Source organism: Montipora capricornis, chromosome 5 (genome assembly GCF_036669925.1).
Source record: "Montipora capricornis isolate CH-2021 chromosome 5, ASM3666992v2, whole genome shotgun sequence".
In the NCBI taxonomy this organism is placed as follows: Eukaryota; Metazoa; Cnidaria; class Anthozoa; order Scleractinia; family Acroporidae; genus Montipora; species Montipora capricornis.
The window spans coordinates 22,429,508-22,445,860 of record NC_090887.1 but is presented as its reverse complement, the minus strand read 5'-3'; the positions used below and the strand labels follow the sequence as shown (position 1 = coordinate 22,445,860).

Sequence of the window (16,353 nt, the reverse complement as noted above, 5' to 3'; positions counted from 1 at the left end):
ACAGCTGTACTCACTGCGCTCAGTCCGTACTGCCACAACCAAGGGCCAATATTTCCCAGCATGGCTCGAGCAAGTGAGGTTAGTAAGTTGTTTATTATATGGCATTGTTTCCTTGACAAATTGTGGTCAAGCTCAGATGCAGGGAAGCTTTCAATTTTCTCATTTTTCATACTATTAGCTTCAATGTAGCGGAGAAGAGTGTTCATATCAATAGCCTTCTTCTTGTTTGTGTTTGTTTTTGGCCTCCTGGCTTTCAGTGATGCCTGTTTCAGTTTCTGCATCAAAAGTTCCCAGACCTTTAGGAGAATAAAATGTTTGTCGGAGCAACTACACAATACAGGGCCACACAGGGCCAGCCCATGCAAATTAGTCAAAAGCTTTTGTAGAACGAGACACACAACAATGGGAGCTTTTGTTATTCAATGACATGGAAATAAGTGGCCCTGTATATTCTGTAGTTAAGTTTAATATGGGTTTTTGCATGCACATAATATATCAAAGCCTGAGAACCTCGAATGCTAGAAAGCGACCTTCATTAGTTTACCTCGAAACACAACTGATTCTACGAAAAATAACTTGAAGGCTTACCTCCTTTTTGGGAATTTTCGGGGCTGCATTTCGGTATTTGGACGCTTGAAATCTCTTCATTTCAAGTTGGACTGTTACAGGTTCCAGGTTATCAAAATGAAAAACACCACTCGCGTAATACCTCATGGGAAGGTCTCAAGTTTCGCGGGAAAAAGAAATTCTGGGTAACTACGTACCAGTCCCCCTACTTTAAAAAAAGGATCTTTCAAGAGATTTTCAAGATATTTTAAAATAAAACATACTAGCCCATTTCCGAGTTGCTGTTTGCCTCCGTTTCAATCAACTCCTGGTGCACAACCACTCAAATGGAAATGAGTGGTGTACTTTCATGCAAATCAAACTCATTATAATTTGAATGGTTGAGGACGAAGACTCGTTTTGAACCACGGGCAAACGGCAACTCGGAAATGGCTCATTTCAATGTTTCAAACTTCGAGACGGCCTCGTTTAGTTGCAAACATGATACAAAAAACCATTTGCCAATGGGTTATGAAAGATTAATCTAGCTAATGAGTAAATTAAGGGTAAAACGCATTTTTACGATCAGATTGGACCGTAGAACCAGAGTTAACGCAATACGAAACAACAAACAGTTTTTGAAACTGCTCAAAAATATGCCGAGTGATCCCTTTCACTATGTTTTCCACCATTTTGACTCGACAAAAGGGAAAGCGATTTTCCCTTGGGGAAGTCCTCTAGTACATATCTGGCAGCTTTTTGAAGAAAATCGCCGCTAACTCGCGGTGAAATTTGTTTAACTGCGATATCGCAGCGACGCCGCATAACATATTAAACATAACATAACATACTTCATTTAAGGTGATTCCTCAGAAAAAAAAAGTAGTCGAACAATTTCCTTGAAACATTCCCTAAACGTCAGGGGCGTAGCGTGAGATTTTGAAGGTGTACGCGCACGAAGAATGTTTCGAACGCCCAAGGCGCTCCAAAGTAAGGGGTCTGGGGCATATGCTCCGCCAGAAAATTTTAAAATTTAGGGTCTCGGAACCGCTATTTCCGGCTATTTTCCAAGGACAATTCAATAAATAAATGCGAAGGAAAATGTAGTAGTTAGTTGCTTATTTTACCCATCTGCCGAGGTTCTCTGCAGCAAGCTACAACACAAACAGGGGGTTTACGGTACAAGCAAAGGGCGAGACGTCGCAAACTCTGTTATAACGTCATCATCATCATCATCATCATCATCATATCCTTAAAACATAACCGGGAACTGGGGGACTGGTGATACTGAAGACTGACACCGTGTGAGGGCTTCGAAGGGTAGAATTTTTTATTTGCTTTCGTCCACTATTACGTTTCCTGCCGTTAAGGCCTGGTCAAACGGGTCCACTGAACATGTTAGTGTAACATCATCCAACATTGTTGAATCGAACATGTTGCACTCGTTTGGCCACCATGCTGTATCATGTTGGAAATTTTTGAACGAAGTTTGATTTCCATTAAACATCGTCTTCAACATCATCCAACGTTTCTTTTGTTCTAAGGTGTGAACAACAGTGTTGCATTTGTTCAGCCACCACATTCAACAGTGTTGCACGCGCGCGTGTGCTGCGGCTATCGTCATCCATGGTGATGGTTTATTCGTTGCATCTGTTTCGCGCGTTGCCACGTCAGTACAAGCTACGGAATGGTGAACGAGCAAAGTCTTGAATGTCTGACCGACTAGAGCTTAATTAAGCATCTCTCTTCGAACAGGTAGCCCTTCTTGTGTTCAAAGCTCTCAGGGCGCCAATGTATCTGCAGGATCTTTTGCAAGTCAAGACCTCAGGACGCTACGCCTACGCAGTGACGCCCTGGGTCTTCTCAAGGTTCCTTACACCGGCATGGTGCAAGACCTTTGCTGTTGCAGTTCCCAGATTCTGGAACAGCCGTCCTCTTGCTATCACACAGAGTATTACAAATTTCACTAAATTGTAAATATTGACACACCGTATGCGCAGGACAGGATGCGCAGTACAATACTGGGGAATCACTTTAACGTGGACATATACTTAGCTTGAGAGCTAGTTTACAGGTATTCTACCTAATAACTAATGAAAACCTAACAACTGAACAACGCTAACATCACAGTTCATCAGGTAAAATCACGAATTAAATACTGATTAAAACGATTTAAAACTATTATTACAATATTACCACCGCAGTTAAAATACTATTAAAACTAATGTTACAAATTTACTAATCCCCGAAATTTAACGATCTAATTCTGTTTACTATTTCATTGTTGCCTACTTTTATTCTAATGTCATTTGATAGTTAATTCCATTTCTTGCCTGCAAAATATTTCCATGACTTGAGTCAATATTTGGTAGTGTTAACTTTAGGTAAAGATAAAACAGATTCTTGGCGCCTGAGATTGTACTTAAACGAGCGTAAATTAATAAAATTCCTAATTGCCCGTGGTTCTTTGTTCGATATGCTATTCTGTATTATCAATAACATGTCTTGAATTCTTCCAGATTCCATGGAGAGCAGTCTTATCCTTTCCAAGAGATTCTGATAGGATGCATGTTTATTACTATAGACATATCCCAACGCCCTTTCGTTGACTTTTTCGATTTTTGTAGTGTTTCTTTTTCCGCAATGGTGCCAAACTTGGTTACAGTAATAAAAACTTGGTAGTATGAACGAACGATATAACAATTCCTTGCTTGGATCTTTTTATCCAATGCCAGGAAATCAGTATTGAATATCTTACCGGTATAAAACGCAACTATGTTCTAAAGGAAACAACTAGCCATTTACTTCCCACCCTTTTACAGTAACAAAGCCTTCACATATATGCAGCTTGACAGCATAAAGCCATGCGGTGTAGCTGTGTCCCCCAGCCTTAAACTGCTTCCTGGCTGGTGCCGTCATAGTGGATCCAGCTGCCCCCCTCACCCCCCCCCCCCCCCTCTTTACAGCACCTCTATAGTGATTTCCACTATAGAGGGTAGCACCGTTTAGGCCATATCTGGAAGAAATATGACAAACTGTTAAATACATCATTCTCTACATAAACAAGAATAAGATATGTATTGAGATCTAAGTTTAGAGTCTAATTTCAAGAGATTGTCACACATTTAGTTCATCATTTTCTGTTATTATAAATGTAAAATACATCACAGAAATCACAACCTCATCACAACCTCGCTCACTGGGACCGGTATGATTTACTCTTTGCACCTCCGCACTTGCGCACATATGATTTGCTCTTTGCACATTTTAAAAGTCTTTACAGATTCAACACACACACACACATAGAATCCTGAACCCTAGTACTGCTTACCTGCCCCCGGACCCCCCTAGAATTTTTGGGTGCTTCCGGCACAAGAAACACAAGACACGTGTGGCTTTCGTTCAATCTCCAGCAAGCATCTCACTCTTTGGAAACTTTAAGACTTGAGAGCTCTGTTAAGAGTGGTTGGACACAAACTCATTAATCTAAACAAAAACAACCAAATAGTGCCGGGTCTGAGAGTGCCCACTATACTGTTGGATCACTTTACCACAAGGGGTAAATTACCATTACCGTGTAATTTACTATCTCACACATACTAGGATTTAAATTAAAGGACGTATGTCGTTCACCATTCTCGAGAAGAGAATAGGGCCTAGAATTGTACCTTAGAGAACCCCACGATTTATGGCTTCAAATGCAGTCTTCGTACCATCAACATGTACAAAAGCGTGCTTTTCGCTTAGGAACGGTGATCAGTTTCCGTATTTTGTCAAGGAAAGGCACTTTCGTGTTTGCTTTATGGAAAACGTGTAGCTGGCATTTTGTCGGAGGTGTTGTATTCACCAAAGTAACCTTGAGTGCTTAGCAGAGTTGCGGTCAGCGGCAGTTTCTGGTTATGGGATCCGTAGAGGCCCGAAATTTTGCAAGCTTCACCTTTCAACAAGAAGCCTTCATCTCCATCGTGACGAAAGGTTAGTGCGCTTATGCGTCAGCTTTGGTACCATTTGTTAAATCCTCGATCAAGATTAATGAAATTTGAATACGCAGTGATAGCATGCGCAAGCACAAGATATCATGTTCAGAAAGCCACTGACTCTAACTTTGGTACAGATGGTTCTAGTTTTTCTTTCTTTGTTTGAAACTGTCTTGCATTGAAAGCAATTTACTGCTGACTAATCTCCCCTCTCTTTTTATTAAAAGGATATTGGTGACCCTTATTACACCAAGTTACAGCCACGGGGAATTCGTTCAAGTAGCAGAGCGCCCGCTTTGCATGCCGGAGGTACCAGGATCAATACCCGGATTCCCCACTTTTGCACCATTCTTAGGTCAACCGAGATACCAAAAAATCCATTACAACAATCGTCAAGCACAAAGTCGGGTACCACCGACGTCTGGTTTTTCAAAAACTCGATAACTCTCAAGGAAAGAGACCACTCCAAAGAGAGATGGTGTTCCTCAACTGCAAGATAGTGTTACAGAAAGTGATAGAAACGGCAAAACACCTGTTTCGTGTGAAAAGATTTTAAAACGCAGGGGACGAGGAGTAAATAAGGAGGTGTTGGTACATTGGAAAGGTTGGTCAAAGAAATACGACAGTTGGATTCCATATAACCAGTTGGCGGATTTACAACAAACATGATTCAAGATAGCGACTTTTATGTGACACTTCCCAGTAATGTAAGCATTAATTTATTTCTAAACAATTCCAAGTCCTCCTTTCGCGTAGCGCTACCTCGACAAATCCATCTGAAAGATGAAGAAGATTGGGAAGTCGGATTACATCATATCGTGTATCCGCTCTCAATGTTTGACATAACAAATGACTGCAAACATTCTCACATCATGCTGGAACGTCGAGGTGACTCCACACCGTTTGTATTACCCGAGGGAAAGTATCATACAGCATTAGATGTGACAGAAAGAATGTTACAATGTCTGAACATCGCTGACCCACCAGCTAACATTGAAATCACAGTGAACGAGGAATGGAATGTAACGTTAAACTCGCGAACTGAAGGACTTATGATCACACTGTCTACAGCTCCGCGTTGGGATGGATAACCGAAAACAACATTCTTACACCTAGCGTTCGTTTGAATGCTGCACTCACCTTACAAAGAAAATATGGTCATGATTGGTTCCTCTTACCAGCTGGCACCTCCATCACATATCCTGGTATTTACATCTTTCCCCCTTCGCTGTCGCTTTGCTCGTGTAAGCAGAGGCTGGTTCAAGTTCAAACCAATCTCGTGGAGCCGTGGCAGGTGGGTGACAAGCGCTTACCTCTCCTACATGAGATGATACCCCCTAGGCAGTTTTCGAGAAACACTCCTTGAAGAAAGAGAACAAATTGTGTACCTACCTTTGCGGACAAAGATATTTCAGACCATTGAAATCTATTTAACGAGTGGATATGGTCACACGCCAGCATTTTTAGACTGTATCGTCAGCGTCATTTTACATTTCCGCCGTCGATCAATATGACCAACAGTTTTTACATGGTGCTGACCAGTGACGCAAGCCTGAGTCAGTATCCTAAAGATAAGGCGGCCGATTTTAAGATGCAGTTACCAAGTTAACTACACCTAAGTAGGGATTGGGAGGTGGCCATGACATGCACCATTGACACTTACACCTGGCAAAACGTAGGTGAGAGTCAGTTGTCCTACACTTTGCTTTGTAAGACAGACCCTGAACCCTGGAAATTAAACATCACTGTACCGAGTGGCATTTACCGTACGGTCAAAGATGTCATTCACGGTATGACGAAGGGACTACAAAATCGATTGAGAGACATTTATTTGAAGAGTGACAAGACCATTACGAGTCTGGAAGGAAACGAGTGTTTTTTACATTTACGAGAAAGTACAAGATTACTTTGAGTTGAAGTTACCAGCCGGTTTGTATGTGATTCTACCCAAGACATAAGCTCGCGCCTTGGGGTACTTAAACCATCAGTACAATATTCCTCAGCTGTACCAAATCGGAGGCCTTGTCCAACAGAATGATGATCACAGCGTCCTTCTTGCGAGGACAACGTGTGGGGATTGCTCTCAAGAGACGCTTTTCAAACCATCTACGTGTATTCCGATTTAATCGAGTCTCAAGTAGTGGGAGATTCTCAAGCCAACTTACTTCGGATTCTCGTTCCTCGTGGTCAGCCGGGGAACATGATTACAGAAAAGGTCAAGGTGCCCTCCCACCATAGACTCCGTACAAGTGTGTTTTCACCATAGACTCCGTACAAGTGTGTTTTCATCCGGGCGATCAATATAAGGGGAGACATAGGTCAATTGATACCATTTGCTTCTGGAGCCGTACGCGTGACCCTGCATTTTCGGCGTCGTGCTATTCTATAACAACATATTATTACCGATGAACCACCGATATTACCCATATGGACGACATGTTGTACCCTATATGCAGCCCGGTAAAGGAGGAGACATTAGTATATACGGAGGAACACACCCTTATGGTCAAGGGGGCAACGGCTTAGGTGGAATGTTTCGGGCCTTGTCTCGTTCAGCAACTCCCTTTCTCAAAACAACGGCACAAAAGGTGGGAAAACGAATGCTCGATACTGGATTGGAAACGGGAACGCAACTTGTTCGAGATGTGATCAATGGTCAACCTTTAAAGAAAGCTGCCAAGACAAGAGCGAAAGCTGCTGGAAAAAATTTACTCACAGGGGTCATTGATGACATTACACAGCAAGGTCGCGGAAAAAGAGTATATAAGCGCGCGGATACGTCAAAGCCACGCAGTGAAGGACAGACCAAGAAAAGGAGAACACCTCGTTCAACGTTCAAGATTATTTTTGATTAAAGATGGCATCAGCACACCCTCTCTCAGCCCCTGGTGCAAATTCAAGTTTACAGTTGTTTAATGTACCTGTGACATATGTGTCGATTGTTAGCAGCAAATGGGTCGATTACGAACCGGTTCAAACGGGAACTAATCCCATCGAGTTTGTCATCAAACCGTTGGCTGACTACATTGACATTAACAAGACAGAGCTGCGATTGGTAGTAAAGATTACCAAACAAGATGGATCTCCCACAGGGGATGGCAAGAAGTACACTCTGGTCAACAACGCCCTTCATTCCATCATCAAACAGTTTACCATCAAGATCAACGAAACGCTGGTAACAGAACAGTCAGACACTCAAGCATACAATGCTTACATCAAGACCTTATTGAACTTTACGGAACAGGCAAAGAAATAGTACTTAACCAAAGCTCTTTATTACAAAGACACTGATGGACACAGGAATGAAGTGGATAATACAGCAGAAAGTAATGAGGGCCTGAATAGAAGAGCCACATTTACTAACAACGGCACAGAAGTGGTCGGGGTGCCCCTTTGTGACGTGTTTCATATTGACAAGTTGTTGCTGGACGGTTTGGAGATCAAAGTCAAAGTGGATCTGAACAACGACGCTTTTGTTCTGATGGATGGGGAGACTCCAAACAACTGCAAACTAATGATCATGTCTAGCACGCTTCGCATACGCACAGTGCGTGTTGCAGACAGTGTGAAACTAGAACATGTACAGATCATGCAAGGTCACAAAGGGAGTGCACCGCTACCAGCCATCTATACCTTAACCAGAACCCCTACGCAGGCAAGGATCATCCCTCAAGGAGTCTTAAATCACACTGAGACAGATCTATTCCACGGTTTCATTCCTCAGTGCATCATTTTTGGGCTCGTGCGAAACGATGCCTTCAACGGGAACCTTGCAAGAAATCCTTTCAACTTTGAGCTGTTTGACCTGCAAGGCATTCGGCTGACTGTGAATGGAGAAGAAATGCCTTATTCTTATTCACGCGGGAGAGCGGAGTTCAATTCCCCGCCGGGGAGATGGGTGTCGTTTTTGTGTTCGTGTAGCTAGCCTGTGCTTTTCGTGTATCACCTTCTGCAGATTTCATACCAAACAAACCATAGATAATTCAAACGCAACTAATTGAACTGAAAGTTCCAATGATTAAACGTTTATTCAAATGCTCTCAAACGCAAGTCTCAAATTGATTGACGTAAAATTCTTGATTCGAAAATCTGTAGGTCGTTGATTATTACTAGAAGTTGTCGAGGGTTGATAGCTAAAGTTAGATTTTAAAGTTGAAGTTGATGGCTGATTCTTGATTATTGATGTTGATGTTGAGATTGAGGTTGAAGTTGGTTTGAACTAATAACAGAATAATGAAAATGCTCTTATGAGTACACGTGCTAATTACAGGTCAAGAATCACATTAAATCGTTGTAAAAGATAGACACGAGCCAAAATTTCCTAAGTTAAAACTATTGTAAATAAAATATGTAATCTAACTTTGGTGTCCTGGCTTGCTTGATTCGATAACGAAAACGTTCGCAAAATTCCGAAAATCGATAAGTTAATCCTTTAAGTTACGCCAATCTAAAAGCAAGTGTCCTGCAAGACGCGGTCTCTTCTATCTGCCAAGTGTGACACTCCAATTACACTGGAACCCGATTGGCTGAGTGGATTACATAAATTTGTTGGCGTTACAAGCTAACACCTTCTCTCAAGTCAACTCTTCGAAATGTATGCGTTTGTCCTGGCTCCGGTCATAAAACGCGGGAGACATTGATATGATGACACAGTATAAATCAATGCATCAACCGCATGTTCTCGTAAAATTGCCATTCATTAGCTAATTCTCTTCATTAAGACTCCTTGTTAGAGTTTGTGTAGATTCAAGACATTCATACAGTCTGGAAACAGGAGAGAACAATACTACATACCACACAAGTGAAGGGTACTTTCCGTACACTCTCATTGGCTAGCTCGGAGGTGAATGGCATGTTTCTCTTGGGACTTACGATGGTACCATGAGGAAATAAAAACAACGCTTATGCAAAGTTTGCAGAGCAAACAAAGAGTATTATGGTATTTTTAAAGTGGTCTTTTTACCGGCTTCCCGTTCTACTTCGGTAAGTGAGGACTTAGTTTTATCGTTAAATCAACTTGTGTGGTACATAGTAAAATAATCATTCCTCTTCGTGTCGCTAAAACTGGTAGATATTTACCACCACTTCTCTGAATAATTGCGAATTATGGTAACAACAGACCTTACGATAACGTGTTTGACCAAGAATCCTGTTTTTTTCCCAGCATCTTGCAAGTGCAAACTCCTCATCACTCACACCAGAAATAGCATCAATCAAACAAATGTTGAGAGAGCTTCCTTCGAGCGCAGGGGAAGCCCAGATCCACACAAGAAAGAATGTTCTGTTTTTTGGGGCGTTTGGTGGTAAACTGAGTAACCTGGTCCGTAAACTCAGTCGGCAGAGCGTGCTGCTGATAACGCCAAGGTCGTGAGTTCGAGCCTCACATGGACCAAGGCTTCCTCCCTGTTTTTCTCTGAGCTACTGTGGTCTTTAATTAGCTGCCTCCTTTACCAATGACATTTCCTTCTCGACCTGTCGGTCTGGTGGCGTTATGTTTGCTTAGGAAGTGAAAAAGTCTACGTATTAAGTCCAGGAAAGACCCTTTCTTGTTTTGCTTTATCCAAGAAGTTTAGCTGGCATTTTGGCGAAGCTGTTGTGTTCACCAAAGTAACCTTGAGTGCTTAACAGAGTTGCGGTCAGCTGCAGTTTCTGGTTATGGGAATCCGTAGAGGCCAAAAATGTTACAGGCTAGACCCGCATTCCGCAAGAAGACTTCATCTCCATGGTGACGAGAGGCTGGTGCCCTTTTTCCTCAGCTTTGATAGCATTTGTCAAATCCCCGATCAATATTGATGAACCTTTGACTTTCAGTGATAGCATTGGCAAGCACAAGAGATCTCCAGAAAGCGGCCGACTCTAATTTCGGTACAGATGGTTCTAGATTGTTTGTCTCTTTAATTCAACCTTTTTTTACATTGAGAGCAACTTAGAGTTGACCAATGTTCCCTCTCTTCATTAAAGGGATATTAGAGAGCCGTATAAAAATCGACTTACTGGTATGGGGGATTAGCTCAAGTGGTAGAGCGCCCGCTTTGCATGCGGGAGGTACCGGGATCAATACCCGGATCCTCCACTTTTGCACCATCCTGAAGTCAACTGAGATACCTCAAACACCAAAAATCTGTTACAACAGTCGTCAATTGAAGACCAAGGAACGACCGGTTTTTCAAAAACTCGACAACTCTCAAGGAGAGACACCACTCCAAAGAGATGGTGTTACTCAACTGCAAGACAGTGCAACCAATCCATGACAATATAAGATACACTGACCTCAAGGCACCGATGGGATTTGAACCCATGACCTCCTGTTTACTAGACAGGTGCTCTAACCACCTGAGCTACGGCGCCAAGCGTAGATTGTCTGCTAGAAAATGCAGTCGTGACACGGGTGCTGCTACTACGTCGTGGAAGTATGTCATGCAAAAAGTTGACGAGTCCAGCATTTCACTGTGTGAACAGTTGAAAAGACAGCACAGGAGATAAGGATGAGGACACGAACAGAAGAATCCTCTGGAAAACCGTCGGCCTGGAACATAAGCAGCTTGTGCCTTCTAGCTTAAGCTGTTAGTTCAGGCTTAGTTGAGTTAGTGCAACAACCCCCACAAGCGACATAGCTTTGATTACTATCGTGTTGAAACAAGGGTTGTCTGCCCGTGTGTCTCTGAGTAGCCGCTAGTTTCACTCATTCCCGTCGACAGCGTCAAATATAACAAATGTAGTGTTGGAGGCTCGAAATTGGTTTAAGGACATCGCTAACTCTTTTAAAGATGAACTTCCCTTTCCTGGTGTCCTCGGTAGTATAGTGGAGAGTATCCCCGCCTGTCACGCGGGAGACCGGGGTTCAATTCCCCGCCGGGGAGATGGGTGTCGTTTTTGTGTTCGTGTGGCTAGCCTGTGCTTTTCGTGTATCACCTTCTCTCAAGTCAACTCTTCGAAATGTATGGGTTTGCCCTGGCTCCGGTCATCAAACGTAGGGGGCATTGATATGATGACACAGTATAAATCAATGCCTCAACCTCACGTTCTCGTCAAATTGCCATTCATTAGCTAATTCTCTTCATTAAGACTCCTTGTTAGAGTTTGTGTAGATTCAAGACATTCATACAGTCTGGAAACAGGAGAGAACAATAGTACATACCACACAAGTGAATGGTGCTTTCCGTACACTCTCATTGGCTAGCTCGGAGGTAAATGGCATGTTTCTCTTGGGACTTACGATGGTACCATGAGGAAATAAAAACAATTCTTATGCAAATTTTGCAGAGCAAACAAAGAGTATTATGGTATTTTTAAAGTGGTCTATTTACCTCAGATCAAAGGAAAAAGAAAAAACCGGCTTCCCGTTCTACTTCGGTAAGCGAGGAGTTAGTTTTATCGTTAAATAAACTTGTGTGGTACATAGTAAAATAATCATTCCTCTTAGTGTCGGTGAAACTGGTAGATATTTACCACCACTTCTCTGAATAATTGCGAATTATGGTAACAACAGACCTTACGATAACGTGTTTGACCAAGAATCCTGTTTTTTTCCCAGTATCTTGCAAGTGCAAACTCCTCATCACTCACACCAGAAATAGCATCAATCAAACAAATGTTGAGAGAGCTTCCTTCGAGCCCAGGCGAAGCCCACATCCACACAAGAAAGAATGTTCTGTTTTTTGGGGCGTTTGGTGGCGTACTGAGTAACCTGGTCCGTTAGCTCAGTCGGCAGAGCGTGGTGCTGATAACGCCAAGGTCGTGAGTTCGAGCCTCACATGGACCAAGGCTTCCTCCCTGTTTTTCTCTGAGCTACTGTGGTCTTTAATTGGCTGCCTCCTTTACCAATGAGATTTCCTTCTCGACCTGTCGGTCTGGTGGCGTTATGTTTGCTTAGGAAGTGAAAAAGTCTACGTATTAAGTCCAGGAAAGACCCTTTTTTTGTTTTGCTTTATCCAAGACGTTTAGCTGGCATTTCGGCGAAGCTGTTGTGTTCACCAAAGTAACCTTGAGCGCTTAACAGAGTTGCGGTCAGCTGCAGTTTCTGGTTATGGGAATCCGTAGAGGCCAAAAATGTTACATGCTAGACCCGCATTCCGCAAGAAGACTTCATCTCCATGGTGACGAGAGGCTGGTGGCCTTTTTCCTCAGCTTTGATAGCATTTGTCAAATCCCCGATCAATATTGATGAAACTTTGACTTTCAGTGATAGCATTGGCAAGCACAAGAGATCTCCAGAAAGCGGCCGACTCTAATTTCGGTACAGATGGTTCTAGATTGTTTGTCTCTTTAATTCAACCTTTTTTTACATTGAAAGCAACTTAGAGTTGACCAATGTTCCCTCTCTTCATTAAAGGGATATTAGAGAGCCGTATAAAAATCGACTTACTGGTATGGGGGATTAGCTCAAGTGGTAGAGCGCCCGCTTTGCATGCGGGAGGTACCGGGATCAATACCCGGATCCTCCACTTTTGCACCATCCTGAAGTCAACTGAGATACCTCAAACACCAAAAATCTGTTACAACAGTCGTCAATTGAAGACCAAGGAACGACCGGTTTTTCAAAAACTCGACAACTCTCAAGGAGAGACACCACTCCAAAGAGATGGTGTTACTCAACTGCAAGACAGTGCAACCAATCCATGACAATATAAGATACACTGACCTCAAGGCACCGATGGGATTTGAACCCATGACCTCCTGTTTACTAGACAGGTGCTCTAACCACCTGAGCTACGGCGCCAAGCGTAGATTGTCTGCTAGAAAATGCAGTCGTGACACGGGTGCTGCTACTACGTCGTGGAAGTATGTCATGCAAAAAGTTGACGAGTCCAGCATTTCACTGTGTGAACAGTTGAAAAGACAGCACAGGAGATAAGGATGAGGACACGAAGAGAAGAATCCTCTGGAAAACCGTCGGCCTGGAACATAAGCAGCTTGTGGCTTCTAGCTTAAGCTGTTAGTTCAGGCTTAGTTGAGTTAGTGCAACAACCCCCACAAGCGACATAGCTTTGATTACTATCGTGTTGAAACAAGGGTTGTCTGCCCGTGTGTCTCTGAGTAGCCGCTAGTTTCACTCATTCCCGTCGACAGCGTCAAATATAACAAATGTAGTGTTGGAGGCTCGAAATTGGTTTAAGGACATCGCTAACTCTTTTAAAGATGAACTTCCCTTTCCTGGTGTCCTCGGTAGTATAGTGGAGAGTATCCCCGCCTGTCACGCGGGAGACCGGGGTTCAATTCCCCGCCGGGGAGATGGGTGTCGTTTTTGTGTTCGTGTGGCTAGCCTGTGCTTTTCGTGTATCACCTTCTCTCAAGTCAACTCTTCGAAATGTATGGGTTTGCCCTGGCTCCGGTCATCAAACGTAGGGGGCATTGATATGATGACACAGTATAAATCAATGCCTCAACCTCACGTTCTCGTCAAATTGCCATTCATTAGCTAATTCTCTTCATTAAGACTCCTTGTTAGAGTTTGTGTAGATTCAAGACATTCATACAGTCTGGAAACAGGAGAGAACAATAGTACATACCACACAAGTGAATGGTGCTTTCCGTACACTCTCATTGGCTAGCTCGGAGGTAAATGGCATGTTTCTCTTGGGACTTACGATGGTACCATGAGGAAATAAAAACAATTCTTATGCAAAATTTTGCAGAGCAAACAAAGAGTATTATGGTATTTTTAAAGTGGTCTATTTACCTCAGATCAAAGGAAAAAGAAAAAACCGGCTTCCCGTTCTACTTCGGTAAGCGAGGAGTTAGTTTTATCGTTAAATAAACTTGTGTGGTACATAGTAAAATAATCATTCCTCTTAGTGTCGGTGAAACTGGTAGATATTTACCACCACTTCTCTGAATAATTGCGAATTATGGTAACAACAGACCTTACGATAACGTGTTTGACCAAGAATCCTGTTTTTTTCCCAGTATCTTGCAAGTGCAAACTCCTCATCACTCACACCAGAAATAGCATCAATCAAACAAATGTTGAGAGAGCTTCCTTCGAGCCCAGGCGAAGCCCACATCCACACAAGAAAGAATGTTCTGTTTTTTGGGGCGTTTGGTGGCGTACTGAGTAACCTGGTCCGTTAGCTCAGTCGGCAGAGCGTGGTGCTGATAACGCCAAGGTCGTGAGTTCGAGCCTCACATGGACCAAGGCTTCCTCCCTGTTTTTCTCTGAGCTACTGTGGTCTTTAATTGGCTGCCTCCTTTACCAATGAGATTTCCTTCTCGACCTGTCGGTCTGGTGGCGTTATGTTTGCTTAGGAAGTGAAAAAGTCTACGTATTAAGTCCAGGAAAGACCCTTTTTTGTTTTGCTTTATCCAAGACGTTTAGCTGGCATTTCGGCGAAGCTGTTGTGTTCACCAAAGTAACCTTGAGCGCTTAACAGAGTTGCGGTCAGCTGCAGTTTCTGGTTATGGGAATCCGTAGAGGCCAAAAATGTTACATGCTAGACCCGCATTCCGCAAGAAGACTTCATCTCCATGGTGACGAGAGGCTGGTGCCCTTTTTCCTCAGCTTTGATAGCATTTGTCAAATCCCCGATCAATATTGATGAAACTTTGACTTTCAGTGATAGCATTGGCAAGCACAAGAGATCTCCAGAAAGCGGCCGACTCTAATTTCGGTACAGATGGTTCTAGATTGTTTGTCTCTTTAATTCAACCTTTTTTTACATTGAAAGCAACTTAGAGTTGACCAATGTTCCCTCTCTTCATTAAAGGGATATTAGAGAGCCGTATAAAAATCGACTTACTGGTATGGGGGATTAGCTCAAGTGGTAGAGCGCCCGCTTTGCATGCGGGAGGTACCGGGATCAATACCCGGATCCTCCACTTTTGCACCATCCCGAAGTCAACTGAGATACCTCAAACACCAAAAATCTGTTACAACAGTCGTCAATTGAAGACCAAGGAACGACCGGTTTTTCAAAAACTCGACAACTCTCAAGGAGAGACACCACTCCAAAGAGATGGTGTTACTCAACTGCAAGACAGTGCAACCAATCCATGACAATATAAGATACACTGACCTCAAGGCACCGATGGGATTTGAACCCATGACCTCCTGTTTACTAGACAGGTGCTCTAACCACCTGAGCTACGGCGCCAAGCGTAGATTGTCTGCTAGAAAATGCAGTCGTGACACGGGTGCTGCTACTACGTCGTGGAAGTATGTCATGCAAAAAGTTGACGAGTCCAGCATTTCACTGTGTGAACAGTTGAAAAGACAGCACAGGAGATAACGATGAGGACACGAAGAGAAGAATCCTCTGGAAAACCGTCGGCCTGGAACATAAGCAGCTTGTGGCTTCTAGCTTAAGCTGTTAGTTCAGGCTTAGTTGAGTTAGTGCAACAACCCCCACAAGCGACATAGCTTTGATTACTATCGTGTTGAAACAAGGGTTGTCTGCCCGTGTGTCTCTGAGTAGCCGCTAGTTTCACTCATTCCCGTCGACAGCGTCAAATATAACAAATGTAGTGTTGGAGGCTCGAAATTGGTTTAAGGACATCGCTAACTCTTTTAAAGATGAACTTCCCTTTCCTGGTGTCCTCGGTAGTATAGTGGAGAGTATCCCCGCCTGTCACGCGGGAGACCGGGGTTCAATTCCCCGCCGGGGAGATGGGTGTCGTTTTTGTGTTCGTGTGGCTAGCCTGTGCTTTTCGTGTATCACCTTCTCTCAAGTCAACTCTTCGAAATGTATGGGTTTGCCCTGGCTCCGGTCATCAAACGTAGGGGGCATTGATATGATGACACAGTATAAATCAATGCCTCAACCTCACGTTCTCGTCAAATTGCCATTCATTAGCTAATTCTCTTCATTAAGACTCCTTGTTAGAGTTTGTGTAG

General features: G+C 43.2%; 2 protein-coding genes and 11 non-coding genes across 13 annotated transcripts in view; 9 read left to right on the top strand and 4 right to left on the bottom strand.

The window, feature by feature from the left end:
• LOC138048511 (coronin-7-like) overlaps positions 1-695 on the bottom strand; it is a 45,965-nt gene extending 45,270 nt beyond the window's left edge. The window contains exon 1 of the mRNA XM_068894694.1: positions 589-695. Within this exon, the coding sequence (XP_068750795.1) occupies positions 589-648 (60 nt within the window). The 5' untranslated portion in view covers positions 649-695. The remainder of the gene's footprint in view (positions 1-588) is intronic.
• Positions 696-7,380: 6,685 nt separating this feature from the next.
• LOC138048510 (uncharacterized protein F54H12.2-like) lies at positions 7,381-8,448 on the top strand. The gene is made up of 2 exons (XM_068894693.1): positions 7,381-7,709; positions 7,824-8,448. The coding sequence occupies exons 1-2, from the start codon at positions 7,381-7,383 to the stop codon at positions 8,446-8,448; spliced, it is 954 nt and encodes a 317-aa protein (XP_068750794.1).
• Positions 8,449-10,523: 2,075 nt separating this feature from the next.
• Trnaa-ugc (transfer RNA alanine (anticodon UGC)) lies at positions 10,524-10,596 on the top strand. Its single transcript has one exon. It is a non-coding gene; the product is annotated as a tRNA-Ala (tRNA).
• Positions 10,597-10,797: 201 nt separating this feature from the next.
• Trnat-agu (transfer RNA threonine (anticodon AGU)) lies at positions 10,798-10,871 on the bottom strand. Its single transcript has one exon. It is a non-coding gene; the product is annotated as a tRNA-Thr (tRNA).
• Positions 10,872-11,311: 440 nt separating this feature from the next.
• Positions 11,312-11,383, top strand: Trnad-guc (transfer RNA aspartic acid (anticodon GUC)). Its single transcript has one exon. It is a non-coding gene; the product is annotated as a tRNA-Asp (tRNA).
• Positions 11,384-12,212: 829 nt separating this feature from the next.
• Positions 12,213-12,285, top strand: Trnai-gau (transfer RNA isoleucine (anticodon GAU)). The gene has a single exon. It is a non-coding gene; the product is annotated as a tRNA-Ile (tRNA).
• Positions 12,286-12,894: 609 nt separating this feature from the next.
• Trnaa-ugc (transfer RNA alanine (anticodon UGC)) lies at positions 12,895-12,967 on the top strand. Its single transcript has one exon. It is a non-coding gene; the product is annotated as a tRNA-Ala (tRNA).
• Positions 12,968-13,168: 201 nt separating this feature from the next.
• On the bottom strand, positions 13,169-13,242 carry Trnat-agu (transfer RNA threonine (anticodon AGU)). The gene has a single exon. It is a non-coding gene; the product is annotated as a tRNA-Thr (tRNA).
• Positions 13,243-13,682: 440 nt separating this feature from the next.
• Trnad-guc (transfer RNA aspartic acid (anticodon GUC)) lies at positions 13,683-13,754 on the top strand. The gene has a single exon. It is a non-coding gene; the product is annotated as a tRNA-Asp (tRNA).
• Positions 13,755-14,584: 830 nt separating this feature from the next.
• Trnai-gau (transfer RNA isoleucine (anticodon GAU)) lies at positions 14,585-14,657 on the top strand. Its single transcript has one exon. It is a non-coding gene; the product is annotated as a tRNA-Ile (tRNA).
• Positions 14,658-15,265: 608 nt separating this feature from the next.
• Trnaa-ugc (transfer RNA alanine (anticodon UGC)) lies at positions 15,266-15,338 on the top strand. The gene has a single exon. It is a non-coding gene; the product is annotated as a tRNA-Ala (tRNA).
• Positions 15,339-15,539: 201 nt separating this feature from the next.
• Trnat-agu (transfer RNA threonine (anticodon AGU)) lies at positions 15,540-15,613 on the bottom strand. Its single transcript has one exon. It is a non-coding gene; the product is annotated as a tRNA-Thr (tRNA).
• Positions 15,614-16,053: 440 nt separating this feature from the next.
• Trnad-guc (transfer RNA aspartic acid (anticodon GUC)) lies at positions 16,054-16,125 on the top strand. The gene has a single exon. It is a non-coding gene; the product is annotated as a tRNA-Asp (tRNA).
• Positions 16,126-16,353: the final 228 nt, after the last annotated feature.